Source organism: Cimex lectularius, unplaced genomic scaffold (genome assembly GCF_000648675.2).
Source record: "Cimex lectularius strain Harlan isolate CLEC.00 unplaced genomic scaffold, Clec_2.1 scaffold67, whole genome shotgun sequence".
Classification (NCBI taxonomy): domain Eukaryota; kingdom Metazoa; phylum Arthropoda; class Insecta; order Hemiptera; family Cimicidae; genus Cimex; species Cimex lectularius.
This window is the reverse complement of record NW_019392738.1, coordinates 958132-973133: the sequence shown is the minus strand read 5'-3', so window position 1 is coordinate 973133 and position 15002 is coordinate 958132. Positions and strand designations below refer to the sequence as shown.

Genomic DNA, 15002 nt, shown 5'->3' with positions numbered 1-15002 from the left:
TAAATCAACAGCAAATACAACGTAAATTTGAAGAAAATAGGATTGGATTGATTAACAGTGTAAAATAAAATAAAAATTAAAACTTTATGTATTTTGTGCGTTAATAAAATACAATTATAAACTAAACCATATTTTAACATATATAATTCTACAACTACAGGCTAATTCTTAAATTTGATTTAAAGGGTTAGTTTTGTAATAATATAAACATTTTTATTAAAAAACAAAAAAACAAAAAAAACCATCGAAAGATATCAGTCTCAAGTTATTAATGATAACATTGTTTTACACCCAAGTTAATTTTGTGTACTTTCTGCTAAATCTGATTCTTTATTTGAATGTTTCTTTTCCTTTTTACATTTATCATTTTTAGTTTCATCAGTATGGTTTGGATTATTGGCACTGGTTTTTTTATTGGTTCCTTTATTTGTGGTTTGCTCTAGGCTTACATTGCTGGATTCTTTGTGATTAACAGTATTATCATTTTTATTGTCCACAGGTGGAGGCTTAATAGGTTGTAATTTTATCAAGTCTGGGCGATGGACTTGAAAGCGAGATCCTAAATTTTCCTGAAGGAAAATAATTTATAGTTTATTTTTCGATTAATATTCAATTTATAAAACACTTACAGCCATGTGTCTTAGTAAAACATAAATCTCTCTTATTACACTTTGAAGATGTTCTATTTCAGTTTGTGCTGTTGCAACTGCCATTGCTTTAGCTCCTTCAATATGGACTGTCTGAAAATAGTTTTCTCAAGAATACATCCAAAATAGGCATTTTTCAATTTTTTGTTTATAAAAATTTTACCTTGCACATTTGATCGAGTAAAACAGAAAAGTGGTGGTAGGTGAAGTTCATCGCTTCTACACTGTAGGCCGGGAGTTTAGATAAGGTTTGAACCGAGAAGTTCGTTACATGTACAAATCTCCTTGCCAACTCTCTAGTCAACATCGCAATCAACTGTTCCAAATTCGCTGGTGGAATTTGATTCTCCGGTTCTTCTTCACTCAAATGCTCCCAGACTGCTTTCATTTTTTGTACAAATTGCTTTGGATCTTTGAGCAACTAGGGGAAAAAAAAATGTAGAACAGCATTAAATTATTATTTATTTTTATATTACCAAATCAAGCAAGTAAGTTAATGTCTGAGCTACATTAACACCCTGGTTCTTCAAAGCTTTGGCTTCAGCGATTGTTCGTTTTGTCAGTCGTCGTTGAAGTTTTCTAGAAAGCCGATTGACATGCTTAATAGCCTGATTTGCTTTACTGTCACTCCTATTCCTGTCAACTGAAACACCCTGCATTGAAAATCCGCACTGATTATTGAATTTAAAATATTTTACCTTGAACATCTAAGTCTGTAGCATCAGGTAGATATTTATCGACGTATTTATCAGCAACATTTAAAACATTGTCTAAACGGGAAGCAGCAATCTCTGTGTATTTTGCAGTCTCGTTTACACTGAACTGTTTGACAGAGCCAACTCTTGTTATTGCCGGCTGCACAATCCGAGTTGAGACCATATCCTTGGTCATATTAAGCAGCTATAAAATATAAAATAAATGAAAGATTTCTTGAATGTAGTTTTTACTATTTACCAATTCAGGAGGGTAATTTATGGCTGGTACTCTCTGCTCAACTGAATCCAAACTTTTGCAGACTATGTTGTCCACAATGAACAAAGGGAATTCAAAGAGGGATACAGCCACAAGCGATTTTTCGACTGCCAAGTGTAGCCCGCCTTCGACTGAGTTCAAACTCCATCTCATCAAAGCGTTGGAATTCTGAAGTGAAAATATAATCAATAAGTTCAATCGAGCTTGACTAAACTTACAATTGTCACCTTTATTTTCCAATATACACCACTCGCGTATTGGACACCCGTTTCAATCACTGGTATTTTGGACAGCCTGTCGAGTGATTGAAGCTTAGGAAACTCATTTTTGCAATTCTGAACAGAAGTCATCTTTTCCACTTTCTGAAACAAATAATTTGGTCAATTATTGACGTTTTAAAATGTTTAGCTGGGGTATTTTGTACTTATTGTATTAATGATTAGATCTATGATCTGCCAATATATAAAATTTATTTTTATGAACAAAATTAGACTAAAAATAAGAACTAGAACACATCATTTTAAAGATTTAAAAAATTTAAACTGTGGATTCAGGAGAATAAACTACTAAAAAATATCAAATAAACAAAACACAAGAAAACTATACAACTACTGAAGAAAATGAGAATGCTGAGTCATGAAATATTTCTTGTGAAGATCAAATTTCACACAATTTATCAAAACTTGTAGACCAACACATATTCAACTGAAATATGACAATCTTTTCAATCAACTGAAGATAAAATTAAAACAAATTCACTTCTTTATTCTGATCAATCAAAACAAAAATGAGGTTAAGCAAAGCAGTCTTGATTATGTATCTTATAGCATAGAAGCATATCAAGATCATGGTCGACAGGTGGCCATCAAAGATTTGAATTGAAGAAGATGGATCATATTTGCCTAACAACAAATAGGCTATATAAGGTTGACACACAGACACAGCCAAAGCTTGTAGAGAATTAATCTTTTTACATAAGGTCATGGTTGAAATGAAAAAGCTAGTGTCACAAGCGGGATTTGAACCATCCACTCAGACACCAACTTCCCATCTCAACCTACAACCTTTCGAATTTGATGTCTGAATGGATTGAAGTCACGATAGCTCAAGTGGGTAGAGCAGCGGCTAACTCAGAAGAAGGTCGTGGGTTCGAATCCTGCTCGTGACACTAGCTTTTTCATTTCAACCAAGATCTTACTTAAAAAGATTAATTAATTGAAAGAATTAGTCAATCAGACCACTTAATGGACTTGTAGAGAATGTTTTGATCTGTCCCACTTAATTAAATGGTCGGCCTTGGGTCTGTATAGAGAGCTTGTAGTGATGCCACTCGATATGAAAATAATGCTTGAGCACAGTGAGTCATTGACTCCCCTCTTCAGATTTTTACAGGAAACAGGACGGTTTTATTGCATATAGATAGGTAGATGTCGTGTACATGATAGTGAATGTATTTATTAGAGTGAAAGTGAGTGTAAGATGGTGAAATATTGAGTACCCAATTGATTGGGGCTGAAATGACCCAGCTGTTGCCAGCTCCTGGAGCCTAGCTTCGATGTGGGGTCGGATAAGACTCAAGTCTGACCCTGAACTACCAAAACACGAAAATGGGTGATTGTTGCAAAGTCATAAGCTATATATCTATACGTATGTACAAAATTAGAGCTTTTAAAAATATGCAAATCAGTCTATACATTTTTGAAATCTTGTAAAATTAGAAAATAATCCTCATACATTTGTTACCATAAAACAAGGCTAGATTGTAAAAAAAATCATCCGTTGATTAACACTAATTCTTTGTCAGCCTGACTAATAAAGCCATCGAGTCAGACTTGATGATAAAGATGAATTTTTCTTCCAAACTAGTCTTTTTTTTTGGTTCTCTTGGTTTTATTTAAACAATTCAATGTTTGTTCACATTGTAAAAGTGACGCATTGATCAAAGTTGCAAAAAGATTCAACTATTGAAGATATGCAAAAAAAAATGCTAAAACATATTAACATTAATTTTAAACATATTTGAAAGAAATATTTCATAACTTTAGGCTAACAACAAGCAGACAGACAAGGTTTTGAAACAAGATTGTTAAAGAATATCCAACAAATCAAACATTTTTTGCATCTCTTTCATGTTAGTTTAAAAAATTACGCCTCAAGATTAAAAAAACATTGGTACAAACACAAATCTTTTTAAATATGCACGAGAAAGGAATGATTCGAATTCCACGGGGACGTTTATTCAAGATTAATCTCGACTTCAAACACAGTGCAAATAAACTTTTTGAGATCCTCTGTGTACTCAAGTGATTCCTTATCAGAAGCTATGAATAAATGTTAACATTTCAAATTTTATCTAAGCATTTCAACACTTATTCGTTGTAAATTGAATTAAGTGAACAGTGATGATAAGTTAATAACTATCTACTGTGCTGTGTTGGCTTAAAGTCTCAGTTGAAAATAACCGTTAAAATTTAATTATTTAATAATTTATTATTTATGAGCTAAAACCCAGTTACAATTATATACAATCTCATAAATAATTTTTAATTTTATATAAGTTAATATTAATATAAAATATAAATATTAAAATATATTAAATAAAAAATAATTATAAAAATATATAAATATTAATTTAATTTTCAAATTCACTAATTTCGTGGTCCACTTGACCAATTAATATATTACAATTAATTAAGGTTTTTAGTTGAGATAAAAAAAAGTCAGTGTCACAAGCGGGATTCGAACCCATGATCTTCGGCTCGATACGCCGCTGCTCTACCACTTGAGCTATTATCATAACCTCGATCCACTCGGACACCAACTTCCCATCTCAACCGCACCTTTTGAAATTTGCTTCCTTTTTGCCATTTTTCAATGCCATTGACTTTTTTATCTCAACTAAAAACCTTAATTAATTGTAATATATTAATTGGTCGTGGACCACGAAATTAGTGAATTTGAAAATTAAATTAATCAAAATAACAAATCAAAAATAACATATCATAATATATCATAATTAATCAAAATAACATCCAAAATAACAAGACAAAAATTTAACAATACAATAATTATGACTACACATGTCATGATACAAAAACACAATTTTAATTAACAACAGTAATTACATGTGAAATTATAAAAGAATTTTGTATTGTGATTTTGATTGCTGCTGTATACTTGAAAGTGAAAAATTAAAATGTAAATAAGATGAAATATGAATTATAAAAATTGTAAACAAGGCAGGTCCAAGTAGTTAACCTTGAGGAACTCCAGGAATATGTTTTGTAGACTAGGAATATTATTTGACTTCTGCCCGTTGAATAAGGATAAAACCATGTTAAGATAGGTTCACAAATTCTATAATAAAACTGGTCAAACAGATTGAAAGCTTTAGAGAAAAAAAAATATATATACAATTAGATTATGTTGGTAAAATAATCAATTCACTTTTCATTACTTTCATTATTTTCAAAATCTTAGTGACTATATTCTTGTAATTTTAGGCATTCTTGAACAATGAACAGCCAGGTCGTTGAGAGAACTTGATTTACAGAATGTATTCGATTGTTTTACATGTGTCCTCTTCAGTGTTGATACATTGTGCGAATATCCTAACAATGTACATCTAACACGTTAGGACACTGTTAGGATGTCCACCTGATGTAACGTACCAACGCTGAAGAGGGCTCAAGAAAAGAGTTGAAAACGTTCTGTAAATAAAATATAATTCTCTCAATAACCTGTGTGTCCGTTGTTGGGTGTTTCAGAGAAATAACTATGCTATGAGTTGAAATAGTTTATGGGAAGCAATATTTTTAATTTATTCAAATTCAAAGATTGTCAAATAAAGTAAAAAATTCTCTTTTTTTTTAATCTTCATACTGTCACTCATTCTTAAATATATTCTATTGATATACCATTCACTCAGGGCGTTTAGTACTCGACATACCTCCATCACACTTTACACCTATTATATAACCAATCTAATTGAGGGTGAATGGGGTTTTCAACATTCCGCCATCAGATATTTTAAACTACACATTCACGCAAATAAATACATTTACTCTCAACACACGCCAGGTACACACAACTATCAATGCTATATATAATAAATCAACCATGTTTCCTTCAAAAATCGGAACATGGGAACCAGATACTCGCAGCTAACCAAATAAATTTTTTATCGAGAATTTAAAAATGCTCTTCATTGTTGTTTCACGTCATGCTTGGCATAAAATGGCGAAGTTATTTAATCTCTCGCTTCTAAGAGGGTGTGGTAATTGCATGAGGAATTAACCCTTTGATTTACGTTTCCCTGTCGAAATTTATGAAACAAACAAACCATAACTGTATAGCGTGCGTAAATGATTACAGGTTCAAAGCAAAGTTCATTCGTCTTACAAGTAGCTAGACAATTTTTGCCTATTTCCATCACAATGTAGGAAAACTGATTATACGAGTATTTTTTTTTGTGAAAATGTTAAAAGATCTTAGAAGAATATGTTATTTTTATGTAAGTACATTTATATAAAAACTATGCCCTTAAAAAAAAACTCACTTTATAACAGGATGCAAACGTTCGGAACGAGTTTACAGACTGGTCAAATTTTCAGAGGAGACGATTAAGTATATTTAAACGATTGCATAACTGATATTTATAACAAATCGAAGGGAACCAAAGTACAATTGGTGCCTTGTTCTTTAGGCCCAGAGTGTAAATAATTTTTTAATGAGGGCAAAGATTAATTAAAGAGATAAATGTAACAATTACCAGCTAGTAAATAAAATTGTTAATAAGGCTTTTTATCGGCCCGGATTCCGTGCTAGATTTTGAATTAATTAGTCAATTAAATGTATTTTTGAAAAAAAATTCCATCATTCATCTGAGATAAAAGGGGAAAATAAATTAATTGCAAAATGTGATGGGGAAAAGTTAATAATAATTTACCATTTTACCATTTTAAATAGACAATTATGCAGTTGTGATGTGACGACCTGCCTCGGAATTGAACTGGAAGTCTGAACCCAAAAGATAAGAAATCAAAGTTGGAGTTTGACCCTGCATGTATGCGATAAGAAACCTTTTTAATTCTAGATATGAGTTATTATGGTTTAAGAAACGAAGAGGATAAATAACACAGATATTTTGATGTAAAAAAAAAACAAGAAAAAAAAACGCACTCGATATTCAACGATGGAAAATTGTTATTAAACTTTTACAGATTTCTTTATTTTATTTATTTAAAGGTACAAATTACATCTACATATCGTAAAAATAAATTTAGTTTTATACCAAACAGTAAAATATCCCACCTAATTGAAAGGAGCAACTCTTTGGCTCTATATAGGGATCTTGTAGGAATGCCTCCCGGTATGAGCATCTTGCTTGAGCACGGCATCCTGGTCCCGTGTTCCGATTTTCGGAGAAAACAGGGTTGTTTTATTGCATTGCTGATTTTGTTGCGTACACTAGTGTGTGTTTATAGGGAATGTATTTATTAGCGTGAATGTAACAGATTGCGTAATATCGAGTACTCTAAATAAATTATATTAGTTATGTAAGTTGGTCATATTGCGTTTGCCGAAAAACTCATGGTTTTATCTCAATCTGTTCAAAAGTTACGATTTTTTTTAGTGTTTATTTAAGAAAAACACGCTTCCTTACATAAAACATGAATTTTCTTCGCTATAACTTTTGAACTTTTTCCAACTCTTGACTCTATTTTTAGATTTAGCGCCCAATTTTCTTTTGGATTAGTCCACTTTTGTTCTAAAAATTGTAAGCCTACTTACAAATTAACTGCGCTGAAATTTGCGAAATGGTAAATTTGGATCACCTCTAAACCCCTAGCTCCGTTACATTACACTTTTAAAAATGTAAAACCAGCTAAAAACTTCAACCTTTTATAAGCTGTCCAACGGTCTATTAGAAATTTGGATTATTTAGGTTTTTTGTTAGGCAATTTAAGTTGAAAGTTGGGAAAACGTGGTCTGGAGTAGGATAGCAGGTTCACTTTAAAAAAAAGGTTTTGTCTTATATTCTTTTTTTAAAATCAAAAGTAAGACTCGGTTCTTTTAAAATGTGTCAATTTTTATTCCGAACAAATCTTGGGCCATACATTTAATTCCCAGGATATGTAATTTTTAAGCAACCATTTTTCTTCCCCTTCATCTTAGCATCACCATCTGCAGCATAATATTTTATATTTTTCATTGGCTTATTATTGACATCTAAGTAATTTTTTATGTTACTATATTTTTATCTTTGGTAGTGGTGGTTTTTAATGATTTACAGAACAAAATTTCTTCAGAAAAATCACCTTTATCAATATATCTTACGAAAGCTATAAGTACGGCCTCATTACGAAGAATGAAGTTCACGTTTAAGCAGAGAGTTTACTTCAAAGCTGAGTGTACTAATGGAAGATCTTTTTGGAACATGGAAAATAGTATAAGTCCAAGTCTAGAGCCTCGGGGTACACCGGCTAAGATTGAGAGGGGATAGAATTTGAAGGTTTAATTTTCTTGAGTGCTTTCAGACTAGGTTAGAACATAACAGGTAAGATTATAAGCAGTAGAAGAAAAACCGAAAAACAAACGAAAAAACAAAGAACAATAATAGTACAGTTATTACCAATGCGGCGAATATTTTTTGTTTTTTATTATATTTTTAATTTATCATTTCATATTTTTTATTTAAGACTGAGGAGCCGCAACGCGTATCTTTTAGCGTTTGGAAGGAAAGTTGAAAAAAGTAAAAAATATGCTAATTCTTCAAAAGAGATTTTGCTGAGTTGATCCTGTTAACTGTAAGAAGGTAAACTGTTCAAAGTAAACAGTTGGCAATTAGACAACATTAGCCCGATATTGACGTCAATTAATTTACATCCTATGTTGAAAGCTTAACCGTGTTTAAAAAAAATAATACATATTATTTAATTTTTTTAATTAGTGAAGTAGTGTATGTGTAAATTATTTTATTTCAAGGAAATATTTGTCTTCAAGCAGGTTTAAGGTAAGTTTGCATGATCAATTGTGCATTATTTACACTATGTATGTTTTTTAGGTCATATTTTATATAACATTTTCTAGGTAATTCAACTCCCATTTATCTTTAAGAATATTTTTTTTGGGGTAGTTTCAAGAGATATTTTTCGTCCCCTTGCAAAAATTTAAACAAGTACTTATCCAAATTTCAAATGCTGAAATTTTAACCGTTTGATTTTTTTTTTGTGTCAGGTTGCAAGTGAAAAGTCGACATTATTTTCAGTGTAACGGATGGAAGTGAGATCATTGCCTGAATTGGCTGATAACATCGCGTTCGAACAGGTCAATTAGTCTGAAACCCGGGTCGTGGTTTTATTTCATTTTTTACTCTTATTCGAACGGAATATCAACAAGGCCCAAGGACTTTTCGTTAATCCGATGGAAACCGAATTAAAGAAAAAAAGAAGAAAATTTATTTGATTTTTTTTTTGATAACGCAGCAGTCTTGAAATTGTGCGACAATGTAGTTTTACGCCTAGGTGTATTGCCCTCTGTCTTTCTCGATTGCAAAAATTTCTCAACGGTTCATTGATCGTTTTTCATATTGTTAGAATAGAAGAACAATATTAAAAAAAGTAATGTTAAAATAAAAAAAAGTATATCAGATTGAACGAAGGCGCGTCTGGTTGAATCAAATGAAAAGATAATAAAGCATATGTGTAATTACTCATGTTTCATTTGAAGATTTGAAAAAAAATATTTTTTATATTCAACCACAGTATGTCTACTTACTCAAAGTGTTTGTTTTCTGAGTAATTGTGCCAGTAGAAATACTTTGATTGAATATAAAAAATATTTTTTTGAATTGTATAAATTCACTTTTTTCCACATCCTACATCTATTCGTTAAATTTAAACAATATTTGTCAATCCCAGATCCTGAAGATGATCTCAATAAAGATCGAAACGTTGGCAAAATAAAGAAAATGTTTTTTTAAAACCTACGTCACACCAGACCGCACTCACGATTCCCGAATAATCATCGACTAATGGACACTAATCACCACACGTTTCTCGGATCAATCTTGAAACCGGATAATCAACTGCAAGAAAATATTCTGAAAACTTCCGGTCGAATGGTTGAAATCGGATAATAAAACAATAAAAATCAAGATGGACTAGTTCAATAAGAACAGAACAGGGCAGAAAGTAGCTTTAGTTTAAAATCAATCTCAACTAAAAACCTTAATTAAATGAAAGAATTTAATTGGTCAAGCGGACCACGAAAACTAGTGAATTTAGTTTAAAAGTTCATGAATTGAAGTTGACGATGGATCTGTCGGTGAACTCATGTTGAACTGGCATAGGGTTTATTCCGCAACTAGTTCCTCACTGAAGATGGCGTAATGCCGAAACGCGTTTGAGTTATTCAAAAAACCCGCGAGTGAAGACGGACCCAATAAGTGACTCTAGCCGGTTCAGCATGACTTCATGAATTTACACATACTGTCCTCTTAATATCTATTACAAATTGTAATAATTTTTATCCGATTTGTTTTTAACGAATTGGCCAATTTATAGTCAATTTATCTGTGTCCACTAAAAACCTTGTTATATGTTTCAAATAAATTAGCATAGTTTATTTTTTTTATGATAGGGTAATTGCACAAATAAATTTTATGTTTTATTCATTCGAGTGAAAAAAGTTATTTATGGATTAATTTTTGATAGAGCCTATATTTATGTCCACTAAAATCTCTGAAATACGTTTCATCCAAATTTGGACAAATATAGGTTTTGTAGGTATGAGTATGCAAGTTTTTTAATTAACTCTATTTTTATATAAGTTTGATTTGGAACAATATTAATTATTTATGAATTGCATTTTATATCTTTTTTATTTGTGTCCATTAAATTGTTTGAAATACGTTTCAATTGAATTTGCATAAATAATTTTTCGTGGATAGATATGGGCGAGTTTCTTCATTTGTATTAGGAACAACACTGCGATTTAAGTCATATTTGATATCCAACATAATTTTTATAAATCGTATTTTAATAGAATTTAGTTTTTACTTGCGCCAAGTAAACTTTCTACCTTAAGTTTCAACCGAATTTGGATAAATATAATTTTTATGGATATGTGATTTTCTTGATTTTTGTTACGAAAATCACTGTTACATATTTAAATTTTGTCTGAAATAACGCCAATTATTTATGAATTGCATTTTGATAGGGACTTTATTTGTGTTCAGTAAACTCTCTGCTGTAGGATTCGACCAAAATTGCGCAAATAAATGTTTTTGTGGATACGAATGTGTGATTTTCTTTATTTATGCTACGAAAATCACTGTTACATATTTAAGTATTGTCTGAAATAACGCCAATTATTTATGAATTGCATTTGGATAGGGGTTTTATTTGTGTTCAGTAAACTCTCTACTATATGATTCGACCAAAATTGCACAAATAAATTTTTTTTGGATATGAGTGTGCGATTTTCTGTATTTGTGTTACGAAGATCAGTGTTACATATTTAAGTTTTTCTGAAATAACATCAATTATTTATGAATTGCATTTTGATAGGGACTTTATTTGTGTTCAGTAAACTCTCTGCTGTAGGATTCGACCAAAATTGCACAAATAAATATTTTTTTGGCTACGAGTGGGCGATTTTCTTTATTTATATTACGAACACCACTGTCACAGATTTAAGTTTTTTTGTACAACAAACTTTCTTTTAAACGTTTCAACCGACTTCGGACAAATATTCTTTTTTTTGGAAATGATTATGCGAGTTTTTTCTTTGTTATTCCGAACCCTAGTTTGGTATAAGTTTCATTTGGAATTATATTGATTATTTATAGGTTGAATTTTTGTTATGTTCATATTTATTCTCGCTAAATTCTCTGTTTTCACTTTTGACCAAAATTGGCCTAATTATTTTGTGTGGATAGGAATGCATGAGTATTACTTCGAACAGCACTCCAATTTAATTCAATTAATTAGTCTTTTTAAGTAAAGTCTTGATCGAGATGAAAAATTTAATGTCACGAGTGGGATTCGAACCCACGACTTCGGCTCAATACGCCGCTGCTGTAACCACTTGAGTTATCGCGATCAAGTGGTTAGGTATTAAGCCGAAGGTCGTGGGTTCGAATCCCGCTTGTGACACTAACTTTTTTATTTCAGCCAAGACCTTACATAAAAAGAATAATTAATTGAAATAAGTAATTTCGTCAATTAGACCACTAAACATAAATTGTCTGCTGTTTAAGTTTCATCTGATATCAAAATGATTAATAATTATTTCTTCTTATTAACGTTTTTATTTATTGTGATTATTGTTTTGTGCGTAGTGTGCGAATTTTTTATTTTGCATTACTGTTATATAAGTTTGATTGTAAATCACTTTAATTATTTATCGAATGATTTTTTTAAGTTTGTTTGTTCAAATAAACTCTACGTAATAAGTTTCAATGTAAATTAGACAAAAATAATTTTTTCTGGATTGGAATGTGCGACTTTCTTCACTTGTAATACAAACTTCACTGTTATGGAAGGTCTGCCTCAGAAGAAAAAGTTCCCTAGTCTTATGAACCTTGGAAGAACAGGATTAACTTGTTTGTAAGGGTATGCTCATTTGTTAATATGATGTAATTGTTAAACTAAAATTTTTCTGTAAAAAATAATATGTTATTGATAATATTATCAGTATTTAAACTAATAGATAAATTTTTAAACTAATTATGCTATAAAAAATACAGACCAAGAAGTGATTAATATATTTCATCAAGTGCACAATTTAAAAAAAAAAATTATTAAAGTTAATTGATCTTTATCGTTATGTTAGTTGTTACGGTTGTTTTACCTTTAATTGATATGCGAAGAAACTTTTAAAAGTCTCACTTTGTGTCACAAGCCGGGGCTTGATGGATGCCGAGAGTCGGAGAGCACAGGATCAGCGAATAAGGATGTTTAACTCAGGAATGAAAACATACCGCGGGTTGGCCTCTGGTCCTAACCCCACCCTTTTTCGTCTTTTATCAAATCGAGATTATTCGGTTAACTATGATTCGTTATTAGTCCTACTTTTTATCATCTTATTATTTGTAAAACAGATCGATGTTAGATATCTTGAAAAAAAATTTCGATTTGACATACTCTATATAGTTAACTTAGCTATAAGCTAAATTGATAATATTTGGCTTGGAATAAAAACAGAGTTTAAAAAAGACACAAATCAAAAGTTTAGATCGAAAGATCTTAGGTTAATTTACATTAAAAGGCCTTGGATTTAAAGAGGAATAAAAAAGAAAATATAAATGTCAGAACGACCCTACGAAAGAGGTGAAACATGCAACCTCGAAAAGAAGGGCAGACGTTCAAAATGTCAGTTTCATTTGAAATAGTGACCGGGCTAGTTTCATGATCAAAACACCCTGTTTAGGTCTCAATACGTTTTGGTATGATATATACAGTCCATTTTCTAATTTTTCTAGACTTTGTGCATGAACGAAAATTTAGGAGCGTTAGTGTTTCACTTTGTTATAATCCCCAACATAAATAGCATATTCCACATAAAAAAAACTAAGATAAATGGGAAACTGATGATGATTAAATCATAGTATTAGGGTGTCTTGAAAATATAGATTATCTTACTCGATTACTTTTTGCCATAGAAAGGCGAGCTGTTTGTTCCCGCTAATAACCGGTTCTAGTTTTTGCCTGTTTTAGTATGTAAAATGTTTACATTAGGTAATTGCAAATAAGAAAGGGTCGCCCGATGATGCGAGATCAGGTCTATAGGGTGGGTGCTGAAGACGGTTTATTTTGTCCAATTTGAAGGTTTTACTTTTTAGTCGAGAAGTGTCGCTTCTACACGACTGTATACACTTTGAAGTCGTATTACAGCTCAGAATTGGCAAAACGGTAGAGACGATAGTCAGGAGGTATACGGTCAGGGCTGTAGGGTGGTTGTGATACACGATTCGATTCTACTTTAGATTATTATTTCCTATTTTTTCTGTCGGAAAATGTGCCTCTGCAAAACCATAAACATCTTGCAGTTGTTATAAATATGGCCCAGAAGTGACGACAGGCTTCGCTGCGGACGCGACCCCTCGGGATTCGCTTCGATGAGTCCTTAGGGAGGGCCGGATTGGCTCTGGGGACGGTGCTTCGGTTGGGCCACCGGCCGACACCCCCTGGACCTTTCCGGCCGTACTCGTCCGCGACGATCTGGCGAACTTGTCCAAATCATGTACGCCGCCATACCTCTACAAGGCTAAGTTCCTTGAATTTAGAAATAGATACGCCGGCTTTCGTCTGATTTTTACAGACGGGTCCAAGACCGGCAATAGTGTGGCGTGTGCTGTGTATAGCGAGGGAGTGACCACCTTCTGGTCGTTGCCCCCTCATTGCAGCGTATACACGGCAGAGCAGTATGCGATTTGCCACGCTCTCGAGGCGGTACGGACCGGGGAGGGCTCAGCCTTCCTCGTACGTACCGATTCTCTGAGCGCTGTCTGGGTTAAACGCGACAGGTTCTCTGTGGACCCTCTCGTCGTGATCTTGTTAGAGAAATACGCGGAGCTGGAGCCTCTCGGAAAAACGGTGGTTGTTGTCTGGATTCCCGGACACGTCGGCTTGGAGGGTAACGAACGAGCGGACGAGGCGGCGAGTACGTCCCACCCTCCAGATCGGACCATCGCGATCAGGCCCCCTGACGCTAAACACGCAGTAAAAATATGATAAAAGAAAGATGGAAGCGTCAGTGGGCATGGTCGTCGGAGAGGCTCTTGCGAGTCAAGAGCACGACCGGTAGGTAGATGGCCCACAGAGAATCTGAGCAGGAGACGAGGGATCGTACTCACCCGACTGAGGTTTGGCCATACGCGATTGACACATGGGCACCTGCTTTTGGGCCAAAACCCGCGCAGGTGCCCCTTATGCAGAGAAAGGTTGCTCGATGTGTCCCACATAATAGAGGCGTGTCATGCCTTGGCTCCATACAGAGAGCGTGTAGGCATGCCGCCGGACTTAAGAATAGTTCTCGAACACGGTAGCGAGTTTCAGAGTCCCCTGTACCGCTTTTTAGGGGAAATTGGTTTTTTTATTGTATATAGTATGTCTTATGTGTTGTGTGTCTATATGTTTTGTCTGAGTGCATGTATTTATTAGCATGAATGGCGAGGGTGAAATATAACGTCATTATCGCCCCTCGAACGTTGAGAGTGAATGAGTGTGTTCGGGGTCGATGGCGGAATATTTATAAAAGTACTCCATCGACCCCAATCTAGTTTAGTTTGAGTATAGGACGGTGGAAGAATATCAAATACTCCACCGACCAAACGGAATGAGTGTATTGTATGGATGCATTTGTGTGAACGGAAGC

The 15002-nt window shown here is 33.1% G+C and overlaps 2 protein-coding genes across 4 annotated transcripts in view; one reads left to right on the top strand and one right to left on the bottom strand.

Annotated features, from left to right (window-relative positions):
* Nucleotides 1–70: 70 nt before the first annotated feature.
* On the bottom strand, nucleotides 71–12593 carry LOC106670443 (lipid storage droplets surface-binding protein 1-like). 3 transcript variants are annotated; one of them, XM_014400803.2, is made up of 8 exons: nucleotides 12477–12593; nucleotides 1847–1981; nucleotides 1602–1787; nucleotides 1346–1547; nucleotides 1124–1290; nucleotides 811–1068; nucleotides 630–740; nucleotides 71–569 (listed from the first exon to the last, which is right to left on the bottom strand). In XM_014400803.2, the coding sequence occupies exons 2-8, from the start codon at nucleotides 1967–1969 to the stop codon at nucleotides 297–299; spliced, it is 1320 nt and encodes a 439-aa protein (XP_014256289.1). In that variant the 5' UTR covers nucleotides 1970–1981; nucleotides 12477–12593; the 3' UTR covers nucleotides 71–296. The 3 variants fall into 3 exon arrangements, with proteins under 3 accessions (XP_014256289.1, XP_014256268.1, XP_014256279.1); XM_014400782.2 differs by lacking the exon at nucleotides 12477–12593 and adding an exon at nucleotides 6576–6681; XM_014400793.2 differs by lacking the exon at nucleotides 12477–12593 and adding an exon at nucleotides 6568–6658.
* LOC112126951 (chondroitin sulfate N-acetylgalactosaminyltransferase 2) overlaps nucleotides 8612–15002 on the top strand; it is a 232672-nt gene continuing 226281 nt past the window's right edge. Inside the window, exon 1 of the mRNA XM_024227061.1 lies at nucleotides 8612–8634. The gene's annotated coding sequence lies outside the window, so the exon portion shown is untranslated. The remainder of the gene's footprint in view (nucleotides 8635–15002) is intronic.

What these genes read in the sequence shown, in the direction of transcription:
- LOC106670443 (XM_014400782.2), bottom strand. An exon ending in GTGTATATTGGAAAATAAAG is followed by an intron (nt 1,788 to 1,846) that starts GTGACAATTGTA and finishes TTTTCACTTCAG; the next exon opens with AATTCCAACGCTTTGATGAG. An exon ending in TTTTACTAAGACACATGGCT is followed by an intron (nt 570 to 629) that starts GTAAGTGTTTTA and finishes ATTTTCCTTCAG; the next exon opens with GAAAATTTAGGATCTCGCTT.